At 35.0% G+C, this 15285-nt stretch overlaps 1 protein-coding gene and 1 long non-coding RNA gene across 10 annotated transcripts in view; one reads left to right on the forward strand and one right to left on the reverse strand.

Annotated features, from left to right (window-relative positions):
• Positions 1-15285, reverse strand: part of LOC122220109 (pleckstrin homology domain interacting protein) — a 138877-nt gene that overhangs the window by 36545 nt on the left and 87047 nt on the right. For all 3 annotated transcript variants that reach the window (XM_042939210.1, XM_042939209.1, XM_042939208.1), the window contains exons 21-24: positions 10180-10320; positions 7434-7510; positions 4680-4911; positions 1014-1133 (exon numbers count right to left, since the gene is read on the reverse strand). In XM_042939210.1, the coding sequence (XP_042795144.1) occupies positions 1014-1133; positions 4680-4911; positions 7434-7510; positions 10180-10320 (570 nt within the window). The remainder of the gene's footprint in view (positions 1-1013; positions 1134-4679; positions 4912-7433; positions 7511-10179; positions 10321-15285) is intronic.
• LOC122220113 overlaps positions 11365-15285 on the forward strand; it is a 54324-nt gene continuing 50403 nt past the window's right edge. For 3 of the 7 annotated variants that reach the window (XR_006202675.1, XR_006202679.1, XR_006202676.1), the window contains exon 1: positions 11366-11760. This is a non-coding gene — a long non-coding RNA (uncharacterized LOC122220113). Of the gene's footprint in view, positions 11761-15285 lie in introns of all 7 variants that reach the window. The other 4 variants (XR_006202680.1, XR_006202674.1, XR_006202678.1 and 1 more) reach the window with 4 other exon arrangements.

The following is a 15285-nucleotide window of genomic DNA, read 5'->3' on the forward strand; positions in this document are numbered from 1 at the left end:
TGGACTGCTCTTTAGAGTTACTCTTGCATTATATGTTTTCTTTTTTTTAATGTTTATTTATTTTTGAGAGATAGAGACAGAGCCTGAGTGGGGGAGGGGCAGAGAGAGAGAGACAGAATCCGAAGCAGGCTCCAGGCTTCAAGCTGTCAGCACAGAGCCCAGCCCAGTGCAGGGGGGGCTCCAACTCATAAATCACGAGATCATGACCTGGGCCGAAGTCAGACGCTTAACCGACTAAGCCACCCAGGCGCCCCTTGTTTTTTCTTTTTGTTTTTTTTTTTTTACTGTCCACTGTCACTTGCCACTTTCTACTGCTCATTAGTGTGGTTTGCTAAAGAAGCTCATATTGTACTCCCTAATTTATTACTGCTAATCTATTGGATACCAGATGACTCTGCTTCTGAACATCTATGCATAAAATAAGAACACATGAACCCTGGAGTGGGAAATTTTGATCTAAGATCTTACATTTTCATTTCAAATTCGTAAGTGCATAGTCCAAAATGATGGCCAATCACATTTTTTAAAAAATGAAATATTCCTTATTCTAAGGCAATAAATATTTTTAAAGATCTAATAAATAAATTATAAACATTGTATTTAAATGAAAACTTATGAAATAAAATTAAATAGAAATAAAATGCTGAATTGCATTTTTCCTTTAACATGCTATATATTTAAGCCTTAAGCTAAGAAAAAAAAATATTTTTAGAAAGGAAAAGAAAACTGGCAATAGAATCCTCTTGTTAAAAATAATACTAGTTTTTAAAATGTTAATACAATTCCCATTCTCTTACAATATTTAGTTTTTGCTATTGCAATATTTAAAGTGGCAAGTGGCCTCAAAAAAGATTAGAGCTTTCCTCCTAATTACAGTTTTTCCATACAAAGCTTACAAGCATCTAAAAATTAGATACTTCATGAGACTGCTATAGTTTTCTACAGTTCTGTTTCAAGAGCTATATAAAAAAAAAGGCTTAAAGATAAGATTGTTTTTAAAAATTTTAAAGTACCTCATCTCCCATCTGTGGCACAAATGGACATCTTCGGGGAAGAGTATCTGTAATCCATGTTGAAGGTAACCATTCTTCTAATGTCAAACCATTTTCCGTGAGTTCTCCTACAGCCAATCTCTAAAAGTTAGAACATTATAAAGTAATATTATCAGAAAAGCATTCATCTCTCAATCTGCCCTTTGAAATAACTATAAAGGTAGTTAAATAAAAGGAGGAAGAGATCTTTGAACAAAAATATATATTCAGCTTTTAAAAACGTTATTCTGGGAAGACGGCAGCAGTGGCAGTATAGTTATTCAGTCTCCAAATCACCACAAAAAAAGAACCAGATAAACTAAAACCTACAGACAACATTCAGAACAAAAGGAGGTGAACAACTGGTGCATCACTCTGAAAAAGACTACGAAAGCTCCTCAAAAGTTAAAAATAGAACTACCCTATGACCCAGCAATTGCATTATTGGATATTTATCCAAAGGATACAAAAATACTCAGAGGCCCATGCACCCCAATGTTTATAGCAGTATTATCAATAATAGCCAAACTATGGAAAGAGCCCAAGTGTCCACTGACTGATGAACAGATAAAGAAGATGTGGTGTATATATAAAATGGAGTATTAGCCACCAAAAAGAATGAAATCTTGCCATTTGCAACGACATGGATGGAGCGAGATTGTACTATGTTAAGTGAAATACAGAAGGACAAATACCATATGATTTCACTCATGTGGAATTTAAGAAACAAAACAGATGAACATAGGGAAGGGAAGAAAGAAAAGAAAGAGAGGGAAGCAAACCATTAGAGACTGAACTATTGACAACAAACAGGGTTGCTGGAGGGGAGGTGAGTGGGGCATGGGCTCAATGGGTAACAAGTATTAAGGAGGGCATTTGTTGTGATAAGCACCCTGGGTGTTAAAATAAGTGATAAATCACTAAACCACTAAATTCGGCTCCTGAAACCATAAACTATATGTTAACTAACTAGAATTTAAATAAAAACTTGAAAAAGAAAAAAAAATTAGAGCCACAGATTTCAGTTTTATACATTGAGGTTTTGAGTTAAAGTATGTGTGAAAAAGGTTTCCTTTGACTTATTAATAAAAAGAAAAAAAAAGGTAGGAAAAGTCTGAAAATTGTTAATTCCAGCCTCAATAAGGGCTATTAATTATAGCAGAAAAATATTTCTCCCTGTAAGGAAAATACCTATATTGACTGAAATAGTGAACAACACTTACATGAAACCAGGTTAAGTTGGCTATTAAATAGGAATAATATTTATAACTGTAAGACTTTGGTATGGCACAGCCAAGAATCATTACGATGATACATCTTATTCCTCAATAATTCTTGGGAAACCTAGAATTTTTAAAGTAGGTTTCTATCACTTAGTACTTAAAACCACTTAGGAAATAAAATGCACTGAATATTCCTCAAAATTTCCAGCCTCATCATTTGAATTTTTGTTCATTTTGGAGATACAGGTAATTGAGATCTTTCCTTTGTATTCATGGAAATTCTTCTAGGTCTACCTCACATCTTACTTCTGGAAGCCTTACCTGAAACTCTAAGAAAAGATGTCCTTATTTGATTCGAGCTATCATCTTTAAAATTAATCTGGTAATTAAACATATTAGACAATGTGATATTCTATTTTTATCTTGGGGGATTAAAGCAACTTGTTAATCACACATTGTTTTCAGAGTAAGTACTATGTCTTACACTTCTTTTTATCCACTGTATTGCTTTATAAACCGTAAGCCTTCAATAAAAATTTATTGATCTGGTTTCCAGAGTTCCTAACAATATAATGGACATCTCTGAGATGACTTTACTGCATCTCTGGAGAATTCTATTAATAACCATTTTCTTTATCTGCCTTACTGGCTCTTAATTAATTTGAATACAATTAGTCATATGGAAAATGTCATATGACTAATGTCTGTTCATACTTGCAGTAAATATTACTTAATGAATCATATGAAAATGTCTGTTCATACTTGCAGTAAATATTACTTAATGAATCTGTTACTTTCCAACTCTATGACCCTATGTGTAAGGAGGGAAATATTATTGTGTTTATTTAGAATAACAAAGAGACTAAAGAATAAGAACAATTCTATTGTTAGATCCATTGGTAGACTAATACCAAACCATGTGTACAAAAACCAAATTAAAGGGAACAGTCTATAATATCCTTACCTCATGATATTTAAAGTCTGTCCCACATAAATTCAGTGGCACACAGATCCTGTTGTAATACTTCAATAAAAATTGTGAAGTTAAAATATGCCAAACAGCAACAGTGGATCTAAATGTGGCATTGCATGAAAAAGCCCAAGGTGTTAGTTTACACACAATTATCAATCAAAAGGAACCAGGTGAGTCAGGTAAACTGCACTCTTGAGACAAAAAAATTACGTTCTCACAGTGACTTAACACTGTAAACCTCAAAAGTTAATCAAAACTGTCTTGAGATAAGAAAAAAAATGTTTATTAGATAGAAGGCTAAATCAGTTTTCTTCAACCAGTCTGTGTACCACATAAAATAATGGGTCAGCCTACATTTATCATCACTGACACACAAGAGACACACAAGAGAAAACTGAGCACATATATGTGTGACACTCTCTTTGGTAAATCATCCCCAGACAAAAGCAAAGTAAGTAATAAGAATAGTAGGCTGTGGAATCCAAATTAATAAATAATTATAAAGCTGAAACAAGAGTTCAGATGATACAGATAAAATAAACATTAAAAACAGAAGTAGTCTTAAAATTTTGAAAGCTCTCCGGAGATAAAGACAGCCTCCCTAGTATTTAATCCTATAATTAACAACTTATATTTAATTCTAAAAATGAAAGAGGTTAAAAAAAATCTTCCTTGTGTTTATTTAACCAAATATACTTTCTACTTATAGTCTTTTGGGGAATAGAAAACATCTCCCTTGTATTTCATTTACTTTAGAGCAAAAGTTAAACAGCTCTTATTTTTCTTGAAAGAATTCCATTTCCGTAAGAGCTGACAGTTCTTATTTCCATAACATTTATCTCTTACGTTCTGATTTGTCTCAAATTACCCAGACTAAAGATGAAGTAATCACGTCAATACTGCTACTGACCTAAGGATCATCTAATTATGGCTCATCTTCTCTATAAATTAATGAAAGCTTGTTAACAACTGCAGTATCCTATTTTAGATTCATATTTGCCTTGTAGTCAACTATGACAAGTTCTGCCATTATTATTCCAAGTCATGTGTGCTCTATGCTTGCTGGTTATTTTCAGCAATTAACAATCAATAAGGATGGTCAAAAAGCAAAGGAAATTAAAAGACTCATAAAACTATATGTTTTTAAACTTTTTTTATATATACAAATGAATAAATCCCAAGAGATTATCAAAAAAAAATCTGCTCATAAGATTAAATGCTTAATATTGAGAATATGGTAATTCTATAAGTAAATACTCGCACATGCTAATTTAAAACTTGAGAAAATTAAATACGTTTGGCATACTATATTTTGCTACTGTATACTTCTGAGTTTTTTCCAATACTACTTGCTGGTACGCCTCAACAGCATTTATGTTTATCAGCAGCACTTTTAGAAAGTGTGCTTTGTTTTCATAGAAAACAATTTATATTAAAAAAAAACAAGAAAACCTTTTGTTTTCTTTCTTTGGGTTTCTTTTTCTTTGGTGATATTTGTCCATCTTTTTCTTCATTTACTTTTTTCCTTTCCTTTTTAATCTGTTTTTGCTTCTGTTTTTCACATTCTTCTTCTTCATCTGAACTGCTTTCTGCTTTCTTGGTTTTATGCTTAGGAATTTTCTTTGGTGGCTGCAGATTAATTCCTGCATCTGCTGTCCAGTCAGAATAATCACTAGAGTAGTCACTAAAAGGCAAAAGGGATTAAAAAATACAAACAGAAGATATACCGTAAGACTATTTTATAAATATAAAGAGATCACAATGACAGAGTAACAAATAAACTAAAAACACTTCCCTTTCAACTCATGTTCTAAACAGTTTCTTAAAATTCTGTCAGCTTAACTTAAATATCTCAAAAACTTTAAGATAAGTAAGGCTATAGCTTTAATTGAAACAATGAATTTAAGTGCCTCCTATGATTTTAACAAAAATATTAATTTCTGGGGCACCTGGGTGGCTCTGTCAGAAGAGTGTTCAACTCATGATCTCAGCTCAGGTCATGATCTCACAGTTTGTGAGTTTGAGCCCTGTGTTGGCTCCTCACTATAGGTGGGGAGTGTGCTTGGGATTCTCTCTCCCCCTCTCTCAAAATAAATAAATAGACTTAAAAAATTAATTTCTGAAGAGTGCTGCATTCTGGGGCAAAATACTGTGGGGAATACAAAAATAAGGAGCAATTCTAGCAACGGCAGATAGTCTTGGATGCCACAGAGATACCAACATTAAGGAGGAGGAAGCAGAGGGATTACTTATTTGAGAGGAGCAGGGAACTCTTCACCATAGGTATTTTGATGGTAGAGCACTGGTGCCTTCATGATAGCTGGATATTAAATGGGGGTGAGGTGGGGTTTGTCCCAAGTGTTCCGGCCTATTAGGAAGGTTGTGCTTGCAACTTTTACTCAACATCTACATATACCTTAGACATAGCTTATGCTTCAAAGAATGCCATGATTCTGAAAACTACATGCCTTAGTGTTTTATGTATCACTACTAAGCATGTTTGCCATTTCTTTTCAGTGTACCTTCAAAAGACTCAAATTTTATTGAACTGATGTTGGTGCAAAATAAAGAATGCAGTTATATTATCTTCTGTTCTAATTTTAGTACATGAGAATACTACTTGATTTTTTACAATTTTAAAACTATAAATGCCTTAAAGAAATCTAAGTTACACTATGTTAAAATCAATAGTTTTCCTATATTTAGTGATGATGTATAACCTTACTTCTCTAAAAAGATTAATGTGGAAAGGACAGATTTGTCTGGAGTTTTATTCTACTACCACCACTTCTAACCCCTGTCCCCAATATCCCTAACAGACATCTACCTATATCTCCCTAAGAATAATCATTACAGATAAGAATCAAATAATTAAGGTGCATTCTAGTATGATTTCATGACTTCATTTTGAAAACAATATTAAAGAACTTGGTTTAAAAAATATTTTCAGATTCTATACTGGATGCATGGGAATGCATCTGCAGAGCAAACATCTATCCAAGAATAAGCTGTCCTCAACTTATGAGCATTTATTTATACTAACTCCAGCCCATGGTCACTAAAAATGGCACCTGCCAAGTACTCACAGCTGCTACTCTCCAGAGCACTTGGCACTTACAGAAAATCTGATGCCAGCAGAGATCTGACTACAAACTGCAGAACCCGTGGTCTTTACAACTGCCCCTAACTGCTGAAGCCACTACTACTTTCTCAATATATGAACTTCTATGCTGTCTCATGGTTTGAGATACTCTATTTTCCATTGCTGAGCCAAAAGAAAGTGAGTTTTTCTTTTATTGCCGTTTCAAATATAGAAATCTCCCAGACACAACCACGGGTACATGCATATATCATCACTAGGAATCAATGTTGTAGGACTAAGAAAGCCCTTGATTCTAACACTGATATAAGGAATTCTTATAACCTCCACCTCTTCGTTTCCTTGGCAATTTTAAGAGCTACTACTGACAGTGTTAAGTGTAAGGAGCTAAATATAATCAAAAGCTACTTTCTTGGTACTAAGACCTTATAAGGTCAGCAAAGATCAGCACTATAACAATGTAGATCACCATTATAAGGAAATAAAGGAATCCTCACTTCTCATTGCTGGAAGAAATAATTATCATTCAACAAATTATACTATATGAAAATAGACAATTCTACAAGATCTCATTACTTTAATGCTTAAGTATTTCTCAAAACCAGTAATGAAACTAATTTGTAGTTCACTATTACAAATAATAGGATTCAGAAGATAAAAGATCAACTAAGAAGACAAATTAAAAGCATCATTTTGCACATTTAGTTGCAATGACCAAAATTTTTTTCTGCTAAGATAAACATATCAGAAAGAAAATCTCCTAACTTTTGGACTACAAAAAGACCTCTAAAAAAGAACCAACTTTATTTTTTTTAAGTTAATTTATTTATTTGGGGGGGGGGGGGCAGAGAGAGAGGGAGAGAAAGGATCCTAAGCAGGCTCCATACTCAGCCTGCAGCCTGACACGGGTAAGGCTCGATCTTACAACAGTGAGGTCATGACCTGAGTTAATATCAAGAGTTGGGACAATTAACCAAGCCACCCACGTGCCGCCAAAAATAACTTTAAACCCAAAGAAAATCTGAAATGTGTTGCTGATAAAAACGAACCTTCAGGTTTATAAAGATTTTATATTACATGTGTAGAAATAAAATTCGATGAATTACCTAGAACTGCCATCACTGTGCCATGCTCTCTCATCCTCTTCAGACGTTCCACCACTGACAGCAACAACTTCCCCTTCCTAAGAAATATTTAATATATATTTTATTGTGTAATTTTACATTAACATTCTATGATTATAGAAAGTATCAGTCGCTCAATTCTACTCCTGATATTATTACACTATATGTTAACTAACAATTTTTTAAAAATGCAGGCTAAAATGGGGGAGGTAGCTCGAAGGAAATATACCTAACAAATATTTGCTTTATGTATCCCTGGCTAAATGGTTATGCATATGTGATTATATAGATACAGACATAATGGGAAGTAGCATATTTTAAAGCAACTTAAATGTCAAAAACTTTTTTTAATCTCATTTGTTCTATGTTATTATTACATAACAATTTAAAAAAAGAAATATCAGTGATATTTAATAGTACCAATCACATAGTATATTTACAACCATTAAAACCTGATTTTAATTAGCTATAAAACACAGGTCTTATATTTTTATCCAACAAAATTATTAAACATAGCCAACAAAATAACACCTATTAATAATGGATTCAGAGCAATCTCTCAGGTGATTAACATTTTGTTTGTTACTGTTTCTTAAGCCTCAATATATCTTTGAGATTGGATGTTAAATTCTATAGATAACAATGGGAATCAATTTTACTTTTTGGCCCATTTTAAAAACTTAAGGTTTTTCTACAGATGTTATGAGAAGCTTAAATTAGGAATTTATATCTTATTGTTACACTCTGATATTATTCTATACAAATAGTAGAGGATTAAAAAATACCCAAACACTGTTTCTCTTCAGTAAATATACCCCGCTCAACGTAGGATATTCCAGAGAAGCCATTTTCTTTATAAAAATTGTTTTTCAGGGTCACAAAATCTTACACAATTTCTCCCTTGCTCAAATAAAACTTTATGCTTCAGTAAAAGTAACAGCTCACGTTAATTAAGCTTTTATTAGTATTTCAGAAATTATTCAAAGCATGTTGTATACATTATCCCATTTGACCTAGACAAAACATTGCTGGTGATAGGGAGCAGTTATTTAAAGAAATTAAAGTTTAAAAAGGTTAAGCAATTTACCCTAGGCAGCATAATTAATAAGCAACTAAGCTACTCCAAAGTTTAGACTCCTCTCCACAAGAATGGTTCAGTATTATCACTTGCTGGGCATATTCACAGAATTTTCCAAGATGATAATGGGATGTATTCCTTTACTAATTCAATAAAATAGCCTATTTGGGGAGGAATTTTTTCTTTTTGATGTCTTAATAATGAAGAATATGTATTATACAACTATTCCACAATGTTTTGAGAACTAAGCAAATATGAAAAGATCAAATCCAACAGTAAATTTAATCTCTGCTCAATATAACTGAAAAAATAAACAAATGATCCGATTATTCCCATCATTACTATACATATTACTTCTTTAAAGGGAGAGAAAAGAAATGTACTTCTATATTCTTAGTAGAAAATTAAGTACTATACAGAAGTACAAGATATTTGAACTAAAAAAAAACCAGGATTCTTTCCGTTAATATATTGTACCATACGCAATATTCTTTTCTCCATGTATTCATCTAGAAATTTATTCAGTTGCTCTGAATGAATGTTAAAGTATAAGCAAATTAGTTTTGAAGACAAATGAAGGATTAGTTAACTTTTTCCTATGTAACAGATATATGTGAAAATATGTTTCTAATAAGCTGAATCACATTTAGAATATTTTATAGAAACATATTACTAAAAGAATCATACTAAATCTTTCAAAAATAAGGAAATATTTTATAAAGGCAAATAACTAGCTCACATATATTTTATGTGTATATCTAAACTGTCATGTGTCAAAATTATGTTATTAGTATATTTGGTCATTTTACTAGATTGGACATTATCATTTTGACCTGGCCATACTAGGACCTGAAGCCAATGGAGATTAACTTCTCAACTGTGGTTAGCATACTCTCACAGTTTGAGTTTTACTGCCATGTCTACAAAGTAGAATATACTCAGAGAATTCCCGTATATGTCTAACATTGCTTCATAAACATATAGTAGTCAATAGGATCATAGAGTCTTTGACCTAACTGGGGGAGGGATGATTGGGAAGGTGGAGAGAGTAAGGGAAATGTTGTAAATACTTAAGATTAATTTATGATCGTAAATTGGTTGCCTTTGTTGAAAGAATATATAATTTAGTAGGGACAATGATATTTATAGAAATAATTATGCATAAGGAAAATTTAAAAGATTAAATTAAGAAAGTCATACACTAGTACAGAGCTAAAAAGCTAACCAAAATTGCCAAATGTCTCTTAATTAGTTATTATAATTACAGACTAGAGCTTCATGGTATTAGTTTAAAAGGTTGGCTTTGGTGTAAAGAAAGGAACTTGGGTTTAACTCCCGCTCTACCATTTAATAATTAGGTACATAGGTAATCTAAACATCTCTGAACTTCAGACACCTCATACATAAAATAGGAATAATTCATTCATATGCATTTGTTTTGTGGATTTGGTATTATGAATATGTGTGCCATGCTTGGAACATATATAATAAGTCTTCAGTAAATGGAAGCTATCATTATCATTGTAAGACCTAGAAAACATCATCTTTGAGCTACATCTATAATACATCAATGAGTGCAAAGAATGAAAGTCATATTAAAAAAAAACAAGTAAAACTGATAACAACTTTGTGAATGTGCTGAGATCTTACATCTGAAGAACTAGTGCCATTTTCTATCTCTTCTGAAGGTCTAGGAGTCTCTTCCAATGCAGATCTTGTACGATAATTGTGTTGATTTGTCTGCTGCCGTTTGGATTCTCCAAGATCCAGGAAATGCTCATGAGCATGATTCTGGAAAAAAGTAAATTAAATTTTATTTATTTAAAATGTGATCAAAGAGCATGCTTTTTCCTGTAGAAGTTATCTATTTTTTAATTATTAAAAAATACATTCATATTTAAGATAATCACATAAGTGGACTATAGTTCCAGTTCAAGTATTTTAATAGTAAATCATTAATATTAAATATTTAGGTTAAATCACAGGTTTGTGAAATTCTAAAATTCACTTACTGATAAATTAGCTTAGAAAAAGTTTTTTTCTGATTAAGTGATACAGACTAAAAGATTCATAATGGCAGACTAACAATTCTCCTATACCCACATTAAACCTATAGAACAGATAAAAGAAAGAGGACCATGGGCTGTGAGACATATGTCATTAGGTAGGGGCAAACTGGAAACCAAAACGGTGATCACAAAACTACCCTACCACTGTGAGGCTAGGACACCAGGTGGCTGGCTATCTCTCTTCTGCTGCAGACTGAACGCAGCAGATGAGAACACAACTAACAATGATCAAAAACTGAGAAAATCCAACATGGTGACAAACCCAACAAACCTAAGAATTCACACCTGAAAAAAAAAAAAAAAAGACTACTTGTGAATATAAAAGAAAAAAGAAAATAAAGATTACTTTTAAAAACAGACTGCCATGAGATTTATGCATACAATATACCATTAATGAATATATATCATACAATAAGAAAATCTTTAAAGTGACAGAAAATAACTTTGAGATTGTAACCAATTTCCCCCCCCCCCACCCCCCCCCAGCCCCGGCTTTTTTTCCCCTTCTCATTAATCTTTGTTTTAATGGGTCTCAAAATTCTGTGACAGATTTCTGGCCAAGTTGCTTCCATTAAAAGTACTAATTTAAAAACTAAATTACCTTAAAATTGCCACCCCCCGCCCCAACACACACCAAATGATCCACAAAAGGTTCTTTCAAGAGTTTACAATGCATTACTATCGTTAAACAGTTTCTTAAACTTAAAATGGCCATCGGAGGCAAACAGTTCTGAGATTACTCTTCCACTACTAACTAAGACGAGGTGGCCAGTATTAGGAATAATATTCATTTAACTTCCTGGGCGGACTTGGTGACCTTGCCAACTCCAGCAGCTTTCTTGTCCACTGCTTTGATTACACCAACAGCAACTGTCTTATGTCACAAAGAACCAAATGACCTGAGAAGGACAGTCAGAGAAGCTCTCAACACACACAGGCCTGCCAGGAACTATATCAACTATGGCAGCATCAACAGATTTCAAGAATTCAGAGTCCGCTTTCAGTTTCCTCCCAGAAGACCAATCAATCTTCTCCTTTGGCTCAGCAAACTTGTAAGCAATGTGAACTGTGTAACAATTCAGCACAGGTGTACAGCCAGCACTAATTTGGCCTGGATGACTAAAGAGAATAATCTGCATTGCGAAGCCAGCTGCTTGCACTGGTGGGTTATTTTTGCTATCAGCAGCCATAGTGCCATGGCAAGCATCTTTTATAAATATGGTCTTGACACTAAAGCCCACATAAGCACCAGAGAGAGCTTCACGGTGCACATATTTCAACAAACCCTACTACAACTGTAGTGATTGAAGCAAAGATGACCACCATGCCAGGTTTGAGGACATCAGTCTGCACTGGGCCTAAGGGGACAGCACTAATACTACCCAATTTTGTAGGCAACAGGGAAGGGCAGGCACAAATGTCTGTAAGTTGGATGAGTTGGTGGTAGAATGTCAAAACTGTCCAGAACTACAAGCAGCATGGTTCCGTTGGCACTGTCATCTTTATAGGTGATTTTCCATCTCTTGAACCAATGTACGTCAGCACTTGGTTCTAACATGTACCAGTCCAACCGAAAACTGGCACAAATGCTATGGTGTAGAGGTTACAGTCAATTTCCTTTTTGAGAGAGAGGAGGGAGAGCGCGAGAGAGTGAGTGAGTGGGGGAGGGGGAGAAAGAGAGGGAGACACAGAATCCAAAGCGGGCCTAGACTAAGAGCTGTCAGCACAGATCCCGACGTAGGGCTTGAACTCACGAACAGTGAGACTATGACCTGAGCCGAAGTTGGACACTTAACTAACTGAGCCACCCCAGGTGCCTGAGCCAATTTTCTTAATGTAGGTGCTGGTTCCTTAACAATTTCTTCATATCTCTTCTATGAGATGCTCACAAGAATTCATGCTATTAACACAAAATAAGAAGTTATGTAACATTAATCGAGTTTGTGTTCATTTTCAGGTGATTCTCGGGTCAGGAAACTTTCAGAATGTTGTTTTACATGTTTTCAAATCTATCACGTGCTTAGTGGAGGTTTTAAAATTTTTAATTCTATATCATTTACTCCTTGTTTCTACTGTTTGGCACGGCACACCAGCCAGGTTAATTTTAAGAAAATGCTGGTTTATTATTTTTCAACTCTTTCCTCCCTCTATTGTCTCTTCTTCAGAGACTCATTAATACTTTGCATGCTCTCTTTACATATACCTACATACATATTACATAACTATGTATGTTTGCTTTTTATACTTCCCTCATTCTTCCCATTATTTCATTCCCTGTTGATACACTCTGGGGGAGTTCTTCAACTTGACTTTCCAAGCTTACTAATTTTTCAGTGTCTTACATTCTTCTAGTCAGGTCATCCACTGAGTTCTTGGTTTCAATAATGATGTGTTTCATCCCAATGTATCTAATGGGATCCTCTCCAAAACTGCTTAAGGTTACATGTTCCCAATATCCTTGCTAGCTCTCTGAGAATATGCTATTTCAACTATCTGTTCTGTGCATCCAATTAGTTTCCCTATGTAAGTCATGTAAGTCCATCTGTAGTGTGGTTTTTTTTTTAACCTATCATGCTTTGGCTTCACAAGCATGTTGGGGCGCTAATATTGCACTGAGGAGGAGGAGGAGAGAAAAAAGCAAAAATCTAGGTCTTGTATTGTACTCCTAAAAAAGATTACTGAGGTGTATGGGTGAAAGAGATGTGTACTTCAACACTCATCATACTGCGAGTCCTGCCCCTAGGAGAGGGGCTGTGGTCCCAGTGGTGGGCTGGGGACAGACATCGGGTCTGACTGTGGCCCTGCCCACCAACACAAGTTTCTCTGGACAGCACAGGGGAAGTACCCTGCAGTTTGCAGCTACTGCAGGGACTGCCCAAAATGATGAAACAGAAGAATTCTCCTCAAAAGCAACTCCAGGAAGTAGCGACGGCTAACGAATTGATCAAAACCGATTTAAGCAATATAACAGAACAAGAATTTGGAATAATAGTCATAAAATTAATCGCTGGGCTTGAAAAAAGCATAGAGGACAGCAGAGAGTCTATTGATACACAGATCAAGGGACTAAAAAATAGTCATGAGGAATTAAAAAATGCTATCAATGAGGTGCATAATAAAATGGAGCCGGCCATAGCACAGATTCAAGAGGCAGAGGAGAGAATGGGTGAATTAGAAGATAAAATTATGGAAAAAGAGGAAGCTGAGAAAAAGACAGATTAAAAAAATCCAGGAATATGAGGGGTGAGTTAGAGAACTAAGTAATGCAATCAAATGGAACAATATCCCTATCATCGGAATTCCAGAAGAAGAGAGAGAAAGGGGCTGAAGGTGTACTTGAACAAATCATAGCTGAGAACTTCCTTGATCTGGGGAAGGAAACAGGCATTGAAATCTAAGAGGCACAGAGGAACTCCCTTCAGACGTAACTTGAATCGATCTTCTGCACAACATAGCATAGTGAAACTGGCAAAATACAAGGATAAAGAGAGAATTCTGAAAGCAGCTAGGGATAAACAGGCCTTAACATACAAAGGTAGACACATACGGGTAGTAGCAGACCTATCTACTGAAACTCAGCAGGCCAGAAAGGAATTGCAGGAAATCTTCAATGTGATGAACAGAAAACATATGCAGCCAAGAATCCTTTATCCAGGGGTGCCTGGGTGGCTCCATCGGTTAAGCGTCTGACTGCAGCTCAGGTCATGATCTCACAGCTTGTGAGTTCGAGCTCAGAGCCTAGAGCCTGCTCAGGATTCTGTGTCTCCCTCTCTCTCTCTCTCTGCCCCTCCCCCACTTGCGTGCTCACTTGCTTGCTCTTTCAAAAATAAATAAACATTTAAAATAACTAAAAAAAAAAAAAAAAAAAAAAAAAAAAAGAATCCTTTATCCAGCCAGTCTGTCATTCAGAATAGAAGGAGAGATAAAGGTTTTCCCAAACAAACAAAAACTAAAGGAATTCATCACCACCAAACCAGCCCTACAAGAGATCCTAAGGGGGATTCTGTGAGTGAAATGTTGCAAGGACCACAAAGTACTAGAGACATTACTACAAACATGAAACCTACAGACATCACAATGACTCTAAACCCGTATCTTTCAATAACAACACTGAATGTAAATGGACTAAATGCTCCAACCAAAAGACACAGGGTATCAGAATGGATAAAAAAAACAAGACCCATCTATTTGCTGTCTACAAGAGACTCATTTTAGACCTGAGGGCACCTTCAGATTGAAAGTGAGGGGATGGAGAACCATCTATCATGCTACTGGAAGTCAAAGGAAAGCTGGAGTAGCCATACTTACATCAGACAAACAAGACTTTAAATTAAAGGCTGTAACAAGAGGGGCGCCTGGGTGGCTCAGTCGGTTGAGTGTCCGACTTCAGCTCAGGTCACGATCTCACGGTTCGTGAGTTCGAGCCCCGCGTCGGACTCTGGGCTGATGGCTCAGAGCCTGGAGCCTGCTTCCGATTCTGTGTCTCCCTCTCTCTCTGCCCCTCCCCCATTCATGCTCTGTCTCTCTCTGTCTCAAAAATAAATAAACATTAAAAAAATATTAAAAAAAAAAAAAAAAGGCTGTAACAAGAGATGAAGAAGGGCATTATATAAAATTACAGGGTCTATCCATCAGGAAGAGCTAACAATTATAAATGTCTATGCGCCAAGTACAAGAGCCTCCAAAT

Source organism: Panthera leo, chromosome B2, assembly GCF_018350215.1.
Source record: "Panthera leo isolate Ple1 chromosome B2, P.leo_Ple1_pat1.1, whole genome shotgun sequence".
Lineage (NCBI taxonomy): Eukaryota > Metazoa > Chordata > Mammalia > Carnivora > Felidae > Panthera > Panthera leo.